At 41.3% G+C, this 14,324-nt stretch overlaps 1 protein-coding gene across 9 annotated transcripts in view; it reads left to right on the forward strand.

Moving 5' to 3' along the window:
* tjp1a (tight junction protein 1a) overlaps nucleotides 1-14,324 on the forward strand; it is a 166,443-nt gene that overhangs the window by 92,119 nt on the left and 60,000 nt on the right. Inside the window, exon 1 of one of the 9 annotated variants that reach the window (XM_017702708.2) lies at nucleotides 6,676-7,095. The exons of the other annotated variants lie outside the window; for them this stretch is intronic. Within the exon in view, the coding sequence (XP_017558197.2) occupies nucleotides 7,069-7,095 (27 nt within the window). The 5' untranslated portion in view covers nucleotides 6,676-7,068. Of the gene's footprint in view, nucleotides 1-6,675; nucleotides 7,096-14,324 lie in introns of those variants that run through there. 9 annotated transcript variants of the gene reach the window in all.

The following is a 14,324-nucleotide window of genomic DNA, read 5'->3' on the forward strand; positions in this document are numbered from 1 at the left end:
AGCCAACAGGCAACATGCTGAACATCCTGATTTCTTCACTGGTGGACGCTGATCGCAAAATGCGTTGGAGGAGGAATGAACGGCTCGCTTCATTGGTAGAGTTATTTTGCTTCATTTTCATTGCCGGTGATGCCATAACGAGCCTGGGTCCAACATGCTGTGGTCCTAGATTGATTAACTGTTTGTCTTTTTCTATGCAACCCATATTTAGGGGTCCAAGCACCTTTATGTGCATGGAACCCTATTGCTTTTTCTAGGATCTTGTGTTTTCACTGATTTGTTTATGTGTATCATCACTGCCATAACATAACGGTTCCTTCTCCGTTTTCAGTATTGCAAATGCCAACGTCGTGATAACGATTAACAAATGACATTTTGTGCAACGCCAGATATATTTCATATTTGAGTTCATACCCATGCAAAGTCTTGACAAGATGTCTTGAGACAATTTCTTATGCCAATACATCCCAAAAAACCTTAAGATGTATGATTGAAGACATGGTCTTTGTCATGAGACATGAAAGTTAATGTCAGAGTTTGAACTATAGCACCGAGAGGTTTTAAACTCACTTCTCTGGCTCTCTAAATAATGTGTGTGCGTAAGTATGTGTGGATAATATGGACATCAGCTGTGTCAGAGAAATCACAACTTATGCAAGCGTTTGCTGATGAGAGTGCCATGTTGTCCTTGGCCATGTTGTCCTTCCACTGTGAGACGACAACTCAACACTAGTCTGAAAGTCTGAGTGTCTGAAAGGATGTGAAACTCAAACAGTAAGTTAGCAGAACAATAATTATGTATGTTACAATCATGTAACTCATTATTTGGAGTACAATTAAATATTTAAGGCAGGGAGGTTGCCTATTTTTTTCCAAATCAGTTTTCCAGTGTACAGAGGAAAGGAAAAATTAAATAAAAATTGAAAATCAACTAAAGAAGCTGCTGTTGTTCTCAGAGCAATGGAGTCCAGACTTCACCATTACTAAGCAGGGCTCAGTAAACCATTAAAACAAACACTGACATTATTCATGAAAAGGTTTGATGTAACATTGTGTCATATATGTAGTGAAATGAGGTTTTTGTGAGGTTTTTGACTGGTCAATCCAGAGTCATTGGATGGAGAAGCAGAACATGCAACCAAATTTATGACTGAACATTGTATGTGTAGAAAAATAGCAGTTTTTTTTTCTTTCTGGAAAACTGAAGGCCCGAAAAGAATGGAAGCTGAATGGAAACTGTTATCTTAGCCATCTCGTTGACTATGGGCTACTGTAAACATGGGGATGGAGCATTTGTTGTAGAATAGAGATCAACTGCTGTAGTTTTGAAAGTGAAATTGTGGCTTGATATAGGATTTTAGCTGCTCAATGGTTCAAGGTCTCCTTTGTTGTATTTTTTGCTTCATAATGCGCCAAATGTTTTCACTGGGTGACAGGTCTGGACTGCTGGCAGGACAGTTTAGATTCTTTTACTATCATGATTTGGAGCTGCAGTCAATTGCATTTTCACTGAAAATACTCTTGGGGCTCCCAGTGACTGTTGTGTTAAGATCTTTAGTTCTGAGAATTTTAGCACCTAATTTGAAGTAAACATCACTCTGCTCAGGAGGCTTCTGGACTACCATCGCCACAATCTTCAATAATAATAAACCTGACTTGATATCTGCTTCTTTGTCATTAGTTTATCAATTTGAGTTTAACTACTCAGATCGCTGATGTTCAATCAGAAATCAAATGCAGATCTTCGCTATTATTTTAAGGCTTGTCTGTCGTTTTTGTCAGCTGCAGCTCAAGCTGCAGAAATGATATGAGAACAATGAGAGTCCGTAAAGAGTCAGACATTGAACAGGCAGATTATGCTCACAGTATACAGAGCTGGCGTGCTGATAGAAAAAGATGACAGTCAGTTCTGTTAACGAATTCCTTCATTTAATCATAAAGTATGTCCCACCAGCTCTGAACTGAGCAGGATTCGGTTTAAAACAGATCGAGTCCTGCGGGTTTTGCCGGACCATTACAGCTGTTTGACGCAGAGCCAAATATGGGTGGAGTGTTGACACACGTCAAAACAGAGTAAACTAAAGAAAAAGTTTGAACGGTCTGCACTGAACAAGGTAGGAGAAACACCCCAAGAAACCTTTCAATCTCTTACTGTCTGTACTGTGCGCTGGTGGCTGCATTGTCTCAGACTGATGACGTTTACCGGTATGTCGTTTACCTGTATGACAGTTTACAGATGTCTACCGGCTCACTTCAAACTACTGCCTCCCCCTGAGCTCAGGGCCATGGACCACTAGAGGGTGCTTCATGGCCCACAGGTTGAGAAGGCCTGGTCTATGGCATGTGCACTAATGCACCCCAACTCCACCACGGATGCTGGATTTTGAAATGTGCATTAATTGGTCCCTCTCATCTTTTACCCTGGATTTCAAAAAGAATTTCATATTTTAATTTGTTGGGTCACAGGACAATTTTCCACTTTGCCTCTGTTCATCTTAAATGAGCTCAGGCCCAGAGAAGGCGGAGGTGTTTCTGAATCTTAAAATATGGTTTCTTCTTTGCATGGTACAGTTTTAACTTGTATTTGTATATGCAGTGATATATTGTGTTCACAGCAAATATTTCAGAAGTGTTCAGGAACCCATGAAGTGATTTCCACTACAGAAATCATGTCTGTTTTTAATGCAGTGGGCCCGAAGTTCATGTGTCTTTTATCACTCTGTCCCAACAATCTCAAATGTTTTGTTGGCATCAAATTCAAAATGGGCATTTTTTTTTTTAAATGCTAAGAATTCTGTTTGAACATTTGATATGTTGTCTTTGTACTATTTTTTGATAAAATGTAGGTTTTAAATGATTTAGATTAGTGTGGTTGTATATGTATACGATGCATTTATTTATTTATTTCCTTAGATACTGCATGCATTTCCTTGTTGGGATCCTCGAGGAAACAGACCTACTGGCTGTACTGAGTTTATCTTGTTAAATATTAAGAGTTTCTTGACTTTTTGCCCCCTTCCTTTTGATCCTTAAGCCACTAGTTGTGAGAGAATGCGACCTCATTGTCATCATGTAAGGTATGTGAGATTTAACTGACAGGCCTGGGTGAATTCCTGAGAATCTCAGTCAAATTACTGATCTAGGATCAGCTTAATTGCCTGATTCTATAGGGTCACAAAGCTTTATCTTAGATCAGTCCTCCTGCTTTCAGATGTACGACCTCCTGCCCTCATCCTGCTGACCTCATCCTCTCTGTAAGACTACTACATATCATTCCACTTAGGTATGTCTGTCAAGCAGAACAGAAGCTTGTATCCCCACCAAGTGAGATTTAAGATGTTAGCAATATACTGCCTAACAGGGCTATCGACATGGGAGGTCAGCCAGGCACAATGTTGATTTAATAAGAATTAATTAATTAATAAAAATTTGGCTATGACTGTTACACAGTTGGCCAATATCTTTTAACCTACCTATAAATTGGTAAAAGTGGTTTTGTCCAACTATATTTGAAACATTAAAACAATCAGCAGTGAAAGTGTATAATATGGGCATTATAGTAATACAGGTGTGCAAAAAGAAGGAGCAGAGCAGGAGATAAAAATGCAGACATAGCTCTCGAAACAATGGAATAGTCTATCATTTGAACTAGTGAGACAATGTCTCCCCAAATTTTGACTGAGTTCAGGCTGTTATAAAAAAAGAAAATAAACAGACAGACCATCACATTCAAGGGCAGAACCAATGAAATCCTCCATCTTTGCTATGGGAAGAGACATTTACCAAAATATAAAACCTATGATTTTGTGTTTAATGAGAAAGCTGCTGTAACTCACCAATCTGTGAAATGTTTTTACTGCAATGCAGTAACTAACACTTATGTACATGGTCATAGATTACATTACTACACTATGAAATTTACTAAATATGGAAATTGATGTTCTTGAGAGACGTTAGCTAGCAAAGTTAGCGATCTGAGTAGAACCCACTGAAAACAAACAACATTTGCACTGTTCATTATCACCATCATCATCATCATTAACCGCTTAGTCCAGATAGGGTTGCGGTAGCAGTTGAGAAAACAGAAAATCCCAGATGACCCTGTCCCCCACAACTTCCTCCATCTAATTGCTGGGGATCCCAAGCCGCTCCCAGGCCAACTTGGAGATATAATCAATCCAGTGGGTCATAGTACGACCCCTGGGTCTTGTTCCAATAGGCTGTGCCTGGTACACCCCCACCGGGGGGCATGCGGATCAAATGCCAGAACTACCTCAACTGGCTCCTTTCAATGCAGAAGAGTAATAGCTGTACTCCAAGCTTCTCACCCTATTAAGTAGAGTGTAGCCTGCCACCCTGCGAAGAAAGTTCATTTCCACCCCTTGCATTCGCAATCTCATTCTTTCAGTCATTACCCACAGCTCATAACCTTAGGTGAGGGTTGGGATGTAGATCGACCGGTATACAGAGAGCTTTGCCTTATGGCTCAGCTCCCTCTTCACCACTACAGTCCGGTACAGTGATCTCACCATCCCTCTTCCCATCACTCTTGAACAAGACCCCAAGATACTTAAACTCCTCCACTGTTCATCTGAACATTTATTGTGACATGTTATTACATTATAGTTATAACTTAGGCTATATGTAGTGGAAAGAAGTTTTAATTAGTAGATTTTTTACCCAGTAGCTCAGTTGGTTTCATCATTCAGGGAAAGAGAACCTTAGGCCCTCTTTGCCCACTGTTCCACAAGCATGTTATCGCCGGAAGTTTTTTAGAACCGATTTATTTTCCCCACCATTTTTAGAGATGTGGTGCCACCCTTGGATGCAGGAAAGAGCATCACAGCAACTTAAGAGTGATAGAAAATAAATGAACAAGATTCATGACACAAGTTAGAAACACTACATGACCTTGCTATAATTATAGTTTAACAGAGGGTTCTAACGTAGTTGATACAGTTTTTGTCCAGAACTGTATCATTTGTCCCAGGTCAACAGAAGAGCATGCTAACTACCATGATGTCACCTCCAAGGTCTTATCAGTTGCCACATAGTAGGAGTCTGTAGATGGAAGCTTTAATCACAGAACAGGATGTTCAGTGAAATCAAGAAAACCTTGGGATGCATATTTTGTTCAAACTGCAAAAAAGAGCTTTGATAAGGTGAATTTAAAGGGGGCCTAGAGAAGCAAAATCTGTTCCTGATAGAGGTTTATCAAACACTGGCACAGCTGCTTTTGTCCCTTGAGGGTCCATGATAAACTGTATTTGGATTGTTTGATTTTGCCAATGCTCAGAATAAGAACTTTTTCTCTGGTTATTTTGGCCATCTTGTTGACTCTGGGCTGTTACTGTAACCGTGGAGATGAAGCGTTTGTTTGCGGAAAGGAAATGGTACTATTTTTTGTGCCTGCTCGCTCAACAAATGGACTCGTATGAAGTTTAGAGAAAAAAGCCTTCTTTTACCTTGTCTGTCAACTGATTGATGGCGGTCTCTGGAGACGTGTGATATTTCATGCTTTTGTGTTGTTTCTATTGCATGTGTGAGGTGACATTTTACAGCATTGAAGCTCAGCCCATGTTGTTGACTTTAAAACAATGCGAGCTGCACTCTGAGGTCCACTTCATCCTGTGGGTGGGGGTCCGGAAAACCATAGGAAGTAGTCTGTATGGCAGCAGTGAGTCGTTTTGGTTTCCCTTGCGGTCACTTATCAACCAAATACTCCAACCTGAAGGTAAAATTGAGCTGTGTGTGGTTTTTTAGTCAAGCCACAACTGTAAAATAGAGTGAGAAGTGCAAGGAGAGCTTTTCTTAAAAGATTCTTCAAGCAGTGAATGTTGCTTCAACAATCTCTATGTACTACACTCTATATTGTGGCCAGCTACAGTGCATTTATGCTTTGCCAAACTATATAAACCCTATGTAACCTCAACCCCATTGACTACTGATACCGCTTCTGACCACAGGACTGATGCTGAGTGGTGGGAAACATTTACATAGTAGTGGCATGGCAGGGTTTGAGACACTATTTTCAGGAACAGCAGTGTTGGGTCTTTACACTTGTCGTCACTGCTAGACTGAGTGTTCCACAGAAAAGTATCCAGTCAAGAGTTTCTGTGGTCAGAAACTGACCATTGATTAAAGTCTAGAGGATGGCTAATACAAACTGTACATCACCAGATAAACTACAGCTTCTGTACACCACTAAGGTGAAGCTACAAGGTAGAAGTAGGTTTCTAATTAGGGGCATATATACACATACATGCTGTACTAGACCATTATCTCTTATACAGAAATACAAGCGTGTATGAGTTTGACTTTAATCAACTAAACCACACCGTAATTTGCGCAGGGAAAAGCAACATGCTCTTCCCATCTTTCTCCATCCCAACCTACCCCGGCTTCACACACCAGGGAGATGTGCGGGGTGGTTCATATGGATCTGGCTTTTCGACCGTCTGATTTAAACGGGAATAACTTGCTGGGTTGTAAATTAACCACAATACAACGAGATTTTGCACAAGTTGCAGGCCTGTACATCCGCACAACTGGCCCTGTGTTTGGATGGCAACTTTAGTTACCACCCGCTCACCCCCCTGAGCTGAAATGGTCCACCCCGGGCAGACATGTCAGAGTTGTTGCTCGGCGAGAGAAGCGAGAGAGAGAGAGAGAGAGAGAGAGAGAGAGCAAAATAGAGCGAGGTAGGAGGAGGAGTGAGTCCTAACCGGGGAATTACCGCCGTCTCTGGGACGTGAGAGCCTTTTCATTGCGCTTTCTGGAAAAAAAGGAAGAAAAACTCGGCAGCGAGAGTCTAAAGTCGGATGTTCCTGTCCGCTCTCTGACGGAGGGGCTCTGGAGAGACCACCAGCGTCCTGAAGTTCCCACATGTGTCGAACAGCCCGAACCTAGAGGATGAACTTTGGACTTCACTCATTCACTTTCGCTGCCATGTCTTTGGGCGCTGTGAAGAAATAAAGAAGACTGAGGAGCTTTTTCGAGGCTTTGCGTCAGTGATATTTCTCTCCAGGAAACTCGCTGCGCTGGGGAAGAAAGGAGCCAAGGATCAAAATGTCGGCCAAAGCTGCTTCAAATAAGGTACGACTTTACAAGGTGTAACGTTAACTTCACCGCTGAGCCCGGCTGCGTGTGCTGCTGCTCCCGCGCGCCGCGAATGGGCGTAAACACGCTCAACAGCAGCTTTGTTGTTTTGGCCTCGGTGGTCTGTGGGATGGACGGACCGGAGTCATAAAGTTGGTGCCCGTGAATTTTAGCCACGGTCACATTAAAGCTGGTTGTTTTGGTGCCAGAGTTACAGTGTAGCACAGAAAACCGTGAAAGTGGCTCAGCCGACTCGGCTCTGAGGTAAACTAACTAACTAGCTAACTAGTCTGAGGAAACTCGGCGTCACCTGTTGATGGACAGGCACTGCGAGTGAAGCCGCTCTCTCTGTCTCTCAGTTTCTCTCTCTCTCTCTGTCTCTCAGTTTCTCTCTCTCTCTCTGTCTCTCTCTCCCTCTCTCTGTCTCTCAGTTGCTCTCTCTCTCTCTCTCTCTCTCTCTCTCTCTCTCTCTCTCTCTCTCTCTCTCCTTCTCTCTCTCTCTCTCTCTGTCTCTCTGTCTCTGTCTCTCTCCGTGGCAGCCGTTCTGGTCTGGTCTGCCTTAAAGAGGAACTCCACCGAGGTTTTTCTGAGTGTTTTACTGCGAAATGTTCCGTTCTAGAGAAACGTTTCGAGTCAGAACCGTTCGCAGTGGTTTTGGTAGGAACCAGACGTCTAACGAGTTTGGTGCCTCTGAGATATTAGGCGAAATGTTTATGGCTACACTGCCGGTGTCCGAGACGTTGTATTGCGATAGATCTGTGGTAGTTCATGGTGGATGAGTACACGCAGGACGTTGTAAGGCAGAATAGCGCCGTGCCTGTTTTACCATGATCAAATCTCAGAAAACACGTAGTTTCACTGGTAGTTCTGGATAGTAAATCAAATGTCTGCCCATACCTGGTTCCCATCACCAGAACTGTAAAGAAATCAGTCATTAAGTTATGTACACGTCTCGAGCATTGACTCGAGCAATCGTGAAAAACTGGTGTGGTTTCCCTTTAACTCCTGAGCCTCGGGGCTACGGGAAAACAGCAGGTCTCTGTGTGAATAATGATGGTGCAGACTTGTCGCCTGAGTAAGAATAATGACTACGGTACATCTCTGGCTCTGTGGACACACTTGGACATCAGTAGGAGGACGAAGCACATGTAGGGTGTGTTTGTGTCTCGGCTATGAAGCAAGAACGGACGTGTAGCTAAGACGCCTTCGGGTTTTGCAGTTTGGGAACTGCGAGGGCGCATTTGTTGTTGATCCTTGCTGTAATTCCTTTAACACATTGGAAATACGTGATACATGTCTGTCTTTTTTCTTCAAGCGAGGTGAAGTGAAAATAAATAAACCAGTCACATATCCTGTCATATTACAGTGAATATTCACGGCCTCGAAGTCTAAGGTGTTTTCGGTCATTCATACCCAGCCTCAGCATTAACATCCCGCCCAAAGCAAGACATGAACCGATTTCGACTGTGCAAACTCCATGTGGACTTCATTCAGCGCGCGTTTGAGAAGGCTACTAAAGATGAGGAGTGTGATTCAGTTACCGAACCGATTCTTTCGAATTGTCCGCGTCTGTGACTCGAACTCCGGGTCAGTGATTCACTCAGTACTGTTTTGGCAATACTGTATCTAAATATGGTCATACCAGTAAAGCTTACTACACTGAAAACTGCCAAGTCAAAATTTCCATCTGCTTCAGTTTGGTACTTCATGTACAGCCACATTCCTTTCAGCGAGTCTTCAAACACAAACGAAGCAGAGACTGAATGCTAAATCAGAGAGGTTGTTCTTGAAGTGTTAGGATGGGGTTTTGTGATTTTACAAGTTGAAATGGCAAATTTTGCATTAGATCCTCAACCTGGAGACGTCAGTATTGTGAAGATGCGGTTCACTTAGACCGGCCACTCGTTTCGACAAGTTTGTTGAAAAGAACTGGTTCAAAAGAGCCGATTCGTTCACCGTGCGCGTTCACAGGTCAGGTGACGAGAAGCGAGATGACCGCGGCGCGCGTTCACGTGTTGTTTGTGTTTAAGCTGATGATGAATGGACTTTTTTCTTCCTTCAGCGCTGAGAGGGCAGGAGTTATGTTTGAAAAGCGCAGCATGAGCTGTGAAGAATGTGTACAGTAGACTGAGCCATTCAGGTTTGGTCAGTTTGTCTTGTTGCGAGGTGAAAACATTTGCCAGTGATGCAATTCTCCGGTTCATCTGTGACGCTCTGCTCATTCAGCTGCTTCTGAGACTTTTTAGTTTTAGACAGAATAGACTGTGTCATACCAGCTAGGGTTATCAGGATAGTTGAAGACATTTTTACGATACACAATATCTTATGTTTAAAAAAATACTAGAAAAACTAAGAATACAATGATTTTATTGACCAAATTCAGTTATACTGGCCTAGTTATGCTCTCTTTGTAATGAAACGTGCAGAGGGTCAGTGTTTTTTAAATGCTGACAATATTCATGATACGCTTAGAGATGCATATTGTGATGTAAGTCATCACGATAATGATAATTATTGTCATATTGCCTAGACCTAATATCTGCACTTCCTGAAGGTGTGGATGCACTGATGTGGAAATTGTGGGCTGGTGCTGATATCTGATAATCTAATGGATTAGTATTGCAGAGAAACATAATTTATTTCTGTATTATGTTAAATTCAGGGAAATAAACAAAATGCTGATATTTTAGCACAGCAACCCAAACGTTCTGCTCTCCCAGAGCAGAGACACACAGGGCTGGGCAGTATGGCAATGTTCATTGTTATTGTGATGAATTTCATCACAGTCTGTCTCAGAAAACCATATTGTAGATGCTGTCAGTATTTAAAATACACTTTACATTGCATGTGGGATTAAATAGACACCAGTAAGTTCTGTTTAATTGCATTGAGTGTGGCAAAGTATGAGACCTGTTAAATACAAATGATTGGTTTTGTAGTTTAGAAAGTATTTTTAAATGTTGCACTATCTGTCTGTCTGTTCCAACTTTACAGATGTAAAAAAAGGTGTTGTGGCATATCATGTATTCCTGAAGTGTCATGATATTATATTTTTATCACAACACCCAGCTCTGAGTCCTCAGCATTCTGAATGGAGATTCTCCACTGCAATGAAATTGTAGTCTAGGACTGAGCTTAATTCCTGTCTGGGAAACTGATGGTGTAATATTCATCTTTAAGCAGAGGGATGGCAAAGTGTCCTGTCTATGAGAGAAGATTTGAGGAGCTGACCTTGTTTTTGTTTTATGATGTTCTGGCGTGTTTTGCTCCCCTGTGGATCCTTTGAGGAGCTGCCCTGAGTCTCCCTGCTGTTCTATTGACCTCAGGGCACATCTGAAATTTGGCAGGTCCTACATGGATGATTACATTTTCATTAGAACACGAAGAAGGGAGCAGAAAAGGGCTGTCCTCCGCATTGAGCTGGGCACTGTTAGTTATTCAAGGATCATCGGTCGATTACAGACAGGACCAGAGGCCACAATGTGTGACCCACGTCCCCCTTGGCCTTAGCAGCTCTGAGAAACAAACGTCCTTTTCTAATGATGTGATGGGCTCTGGACCGTTCAGCTGAGTAGAAGTCCCTGTATGATTGACCTGTTTTTGTTGGGTGAAAGTTACAGTACTGTGATAGTTATTTTGGGAACAAACGATGTTGTGCTTTATAATGCAGTAAGAGGAAATATTATCAGGTTCTTTCGTTCTCACATTCCACACTTGTCTCAACCAGAAACTGCACTTATCAAACTGGATGGTCACAAGCACACTCAACCTCTGCCTTATGGACCCCCAAAATAGGCAAAACGGAGTCCCAGAGCACTGACAACTAAACTAAGGATACTGGAGCTCTGAGTTCTGATGAAGTATGAAACAATAAAGTCCCTGTTTTCTCTGCTTTGTTCTTGGGGTAAAGACAAAGGCAGTAGAACTTAAACAGGCCGTATACGGTTCAGGGGTGAAAATTGTGTCCTCCTTTCCAAAGCTTCCTGTTTTCTGCTTTAAAGGAAGTTAGTGTGTGTTTGTTTAGGAAAAGGATAAGTAGACTTTGTTGCAGAATAAATACACACACTATTGGTGTAGCAGAAAGCAGTACAGGCCACATTTGTAAGCCCGTGAAAAAAAGGAAAAACAGTGCGACCTCATTAATCTGGAGCTGTAGCCTGCATAAAAATGAATCTGTTTAATATGGAACAGTGCATTCAATCCCATCCACCTCTCTTCCTCCCTTTGTATGGAGCACAAAAGCAAGCAAATGCGTGTATTAACACTATAAATAGGCCCCAAGCACTCATATTCATGAGCATTGTGGGGATAAGAGGGAGAGGGAGATTTTATGGCGTTTGGGCTTTTGTACTGTAGAGGTTATGTTCATTACTGCTGAAGCATGTATGAGGGACAGACCACTGTCTGCAGAATTTTTGTCTCCATCACCTGAGCTTGTCAGCCATATTTCTGCCTAGCTGATATACCAGTTAGCCAATAAAATCAGTCATTATAAAGGCTAAATGGATTTATTGGGCTGTACAAGTCAACTCAAAACACCACCATGGTAAAAACATGTATATTCACAGCTAACCTTTAACATGAGGTTAAATGTTATAATGCAAAACTAACTTGATGCAAACAGTTTAGAAAAACAGTCATATTTGATCAGTCAGAGCTGATGACCGAATCATATTTAACTGATTAACTGGAATTTTTGAGTCTGTTTCATTTTTTTGATCATTTTAACATTATATCAGCTGATATTATCAGTCATCAGAATTTTCACTTTGTTTGTATCAGTGACCCAATCAAATTGGTGACTCCCTCCTGTCTCAGCTTTGAGCTTCTTTATTAGGCCTGTAAAAGGCTGAGGGTATAACAGTGCTGCGTGAAAGGGTGCAGGTGCAGCTCCACTGTGGGACTCTAAGTCTTGTGATGCAGCTCCACACTGGGGTCTACACACATTCAGATGCACTAGTGGTTTGCTGTTTCATGTTAAGACTTACTCATCTTAAGAGTTACATTTCAAATATTTCCTACAACAGTTTGGCATAAGTATGGCTTGAATCTGTGCCTGGCTTACTTTTAGAGCAGCATGTGTTGAAGCCCTTATTTATACATCTAAAAGAACCTTCAACAGCAACAGCTTGTGCCATCTTTATCATTTAGCACTTTTAACAAGCCATTGTCACAAAGCAGCTTTATACAGGCCTGACTCTTGAGTCAGCAAATGATTGGCATAAGTAAACTGATAATTAAAAGTTATTTTTAGGTGTTCCTGGGTGGATTGACTGGCTAAGTTGGTTATGTACTATTGCTGGTACCAGACTTTGAATCTTGATAGTATCACAGCAATCCATGACCTTTGAGTAGTACTGATTGGTTACTTCCTCCCCTCTGTCCCATCCATGGAAAATTATGGGTATCTACCAGCATGTGTACCAGGAACTGAGCAGGCAGTGCAGTTGGTCATCAAAGGAAGTTTAAATTAAATAATGAAATAAAAGAAGTTTATCATATGATGTAAAAATGGACAAAAGACTAATCACAATAATTGTGACAAGTTGAGCCCCCACCTTGACCTCTTTTTGGTGATAGTGTTACTTCTCTTTTGGGACAGCGTTGTGAAAAGAATGGTAACAACCATGATATATTCAGACAATTATATAATTTATTGTGATTAACAATATCATATTGTTACAACACCCACCCCAATAATGAGTAGCCGCTCATAAAGACACTGTGGTGGCTACACATCTTGCAGGAGGCGTGTGCTTGCCATCATTCTCTGAGGTTGATTAATGACATATAATGATTCACATGTGGATGTGCATTGGTGACTGACACCAGAGGAGATAATTGGACAGATAATTATCAGCAACTTAAGAAGGCTGTTTACACTAATAGTGCTAGTGCAAAAGAACTGTAATCAAAAGTTACTATCACTTAGCTTTGCTTTAACTTCTCGATCATTTTAACTTTGACTCACTGCCATGAAAAATTACTGTTCAGATTTGGAATTTCACACTAGCATCAGTCAGCTTTTCCATTTCAGTAGGCCTACTGATTTAGTGAGTGCAGGTGAGCTGAAAACAGAGTTTTCCTAAATCCACATAGAAATCCACAGTTTCAATCCTTTTGATTCCACAGCAAGGTCTAGTGGACAGAGAGAATGGGGGAGCAAGAAAGAAAGAAAGAAAGACAAAAGCTGGCTTTAATCTCTGACTCACATGCTCGGTGTTAGTGAGACCTCTTCTCTCACCCATAATAATGCTCAAACTGCCCAGACAGAATGAGCTGCTGAGCTACTGTCATGTTGAGTTTCACCACACGCATTTTTTATTTGTCTGTTTTTTTTCTCTCACTGGATGCAGTTTAAATATGATTTAAGAAGTTTTGGTTTGGTTGATGCTCAGATGGTGCAGTGCAGTTAAAGGTGATGGTTTTGAAAATATCAGTTAATTGCAGGCTATTATTGGGGTAAATACAGGCCTGAGTTAAGCTGGGGGAGATTACAGACCCCACATAGACTATATTTAACCCAGACACAAACAATCTGAGGTGACTCTTGAGAGTCTGATTACAGTATGTTTGTACTATTGTGTGTTTGTGCGCCTGTGTGCATGTTATGAATTTGATGTTTTAATGATAGTATATTTTGTGTGGTAATGACTGTGATTATTGGCAGGGTGGTGTGAGTGTATTTGATGAGGTGTTATTACCGTGTTGTGTCTGAGTTGAAAGTTGTAATAATGATCCAGGATGGTGTGTTTTGTGTGTGTGTGTGTGTGTGTGAGTTTTCTTTGTACGGAATCTTTTGAAATTATCTCTTGGTCTGTCAGTGGCTTTTGCTCAGTAACGGAAGAAAATACCCAAAAAGATGTTACAGTGTGTCACCCTTAAGACTGTTACACACTGAATATGATGCAAATCAACAATAGAAAAATGCTAAATATTCAGGAATAGAACTTTTTTTCACAATCCTAACTACACACAGTGTGTACACACACATTGTCATTTCACAAAAAGATGCCTTTTGCTCCTCTCAAAGCAGGCAGAAGATAACAGTTATTTGTATATTTCTTCTTTAACTCCCTTTACATAGACCTGTAAGAAGGTCAGTAAATTACTCCGATACCAACATCAATTAATAGGGTAATTGATTTGTTAACGTGTAGGAGATGGATGAACGTTCATGAATCATGAACATAAATTTCCATGAAAATGAATGATTCCTTCTGATT

The sequence above is a fragment of the Pygocentrus nattereri genome, chromosome 25, assembly GCF_015220715.1.
Source record: "Pygocentrus nattereri isolate fPygNat1 chromosome 25, fPygNat1.pri, whole genome shotgun sequence".
Classification (NCBI taxonomy): domain Eukaryota; kingdom Metazoa; phylum Chordata; class Actinopteri; order Characiformes; family Serrasalmidae; genus Pygocentrus; species Pygocentrus nattereri.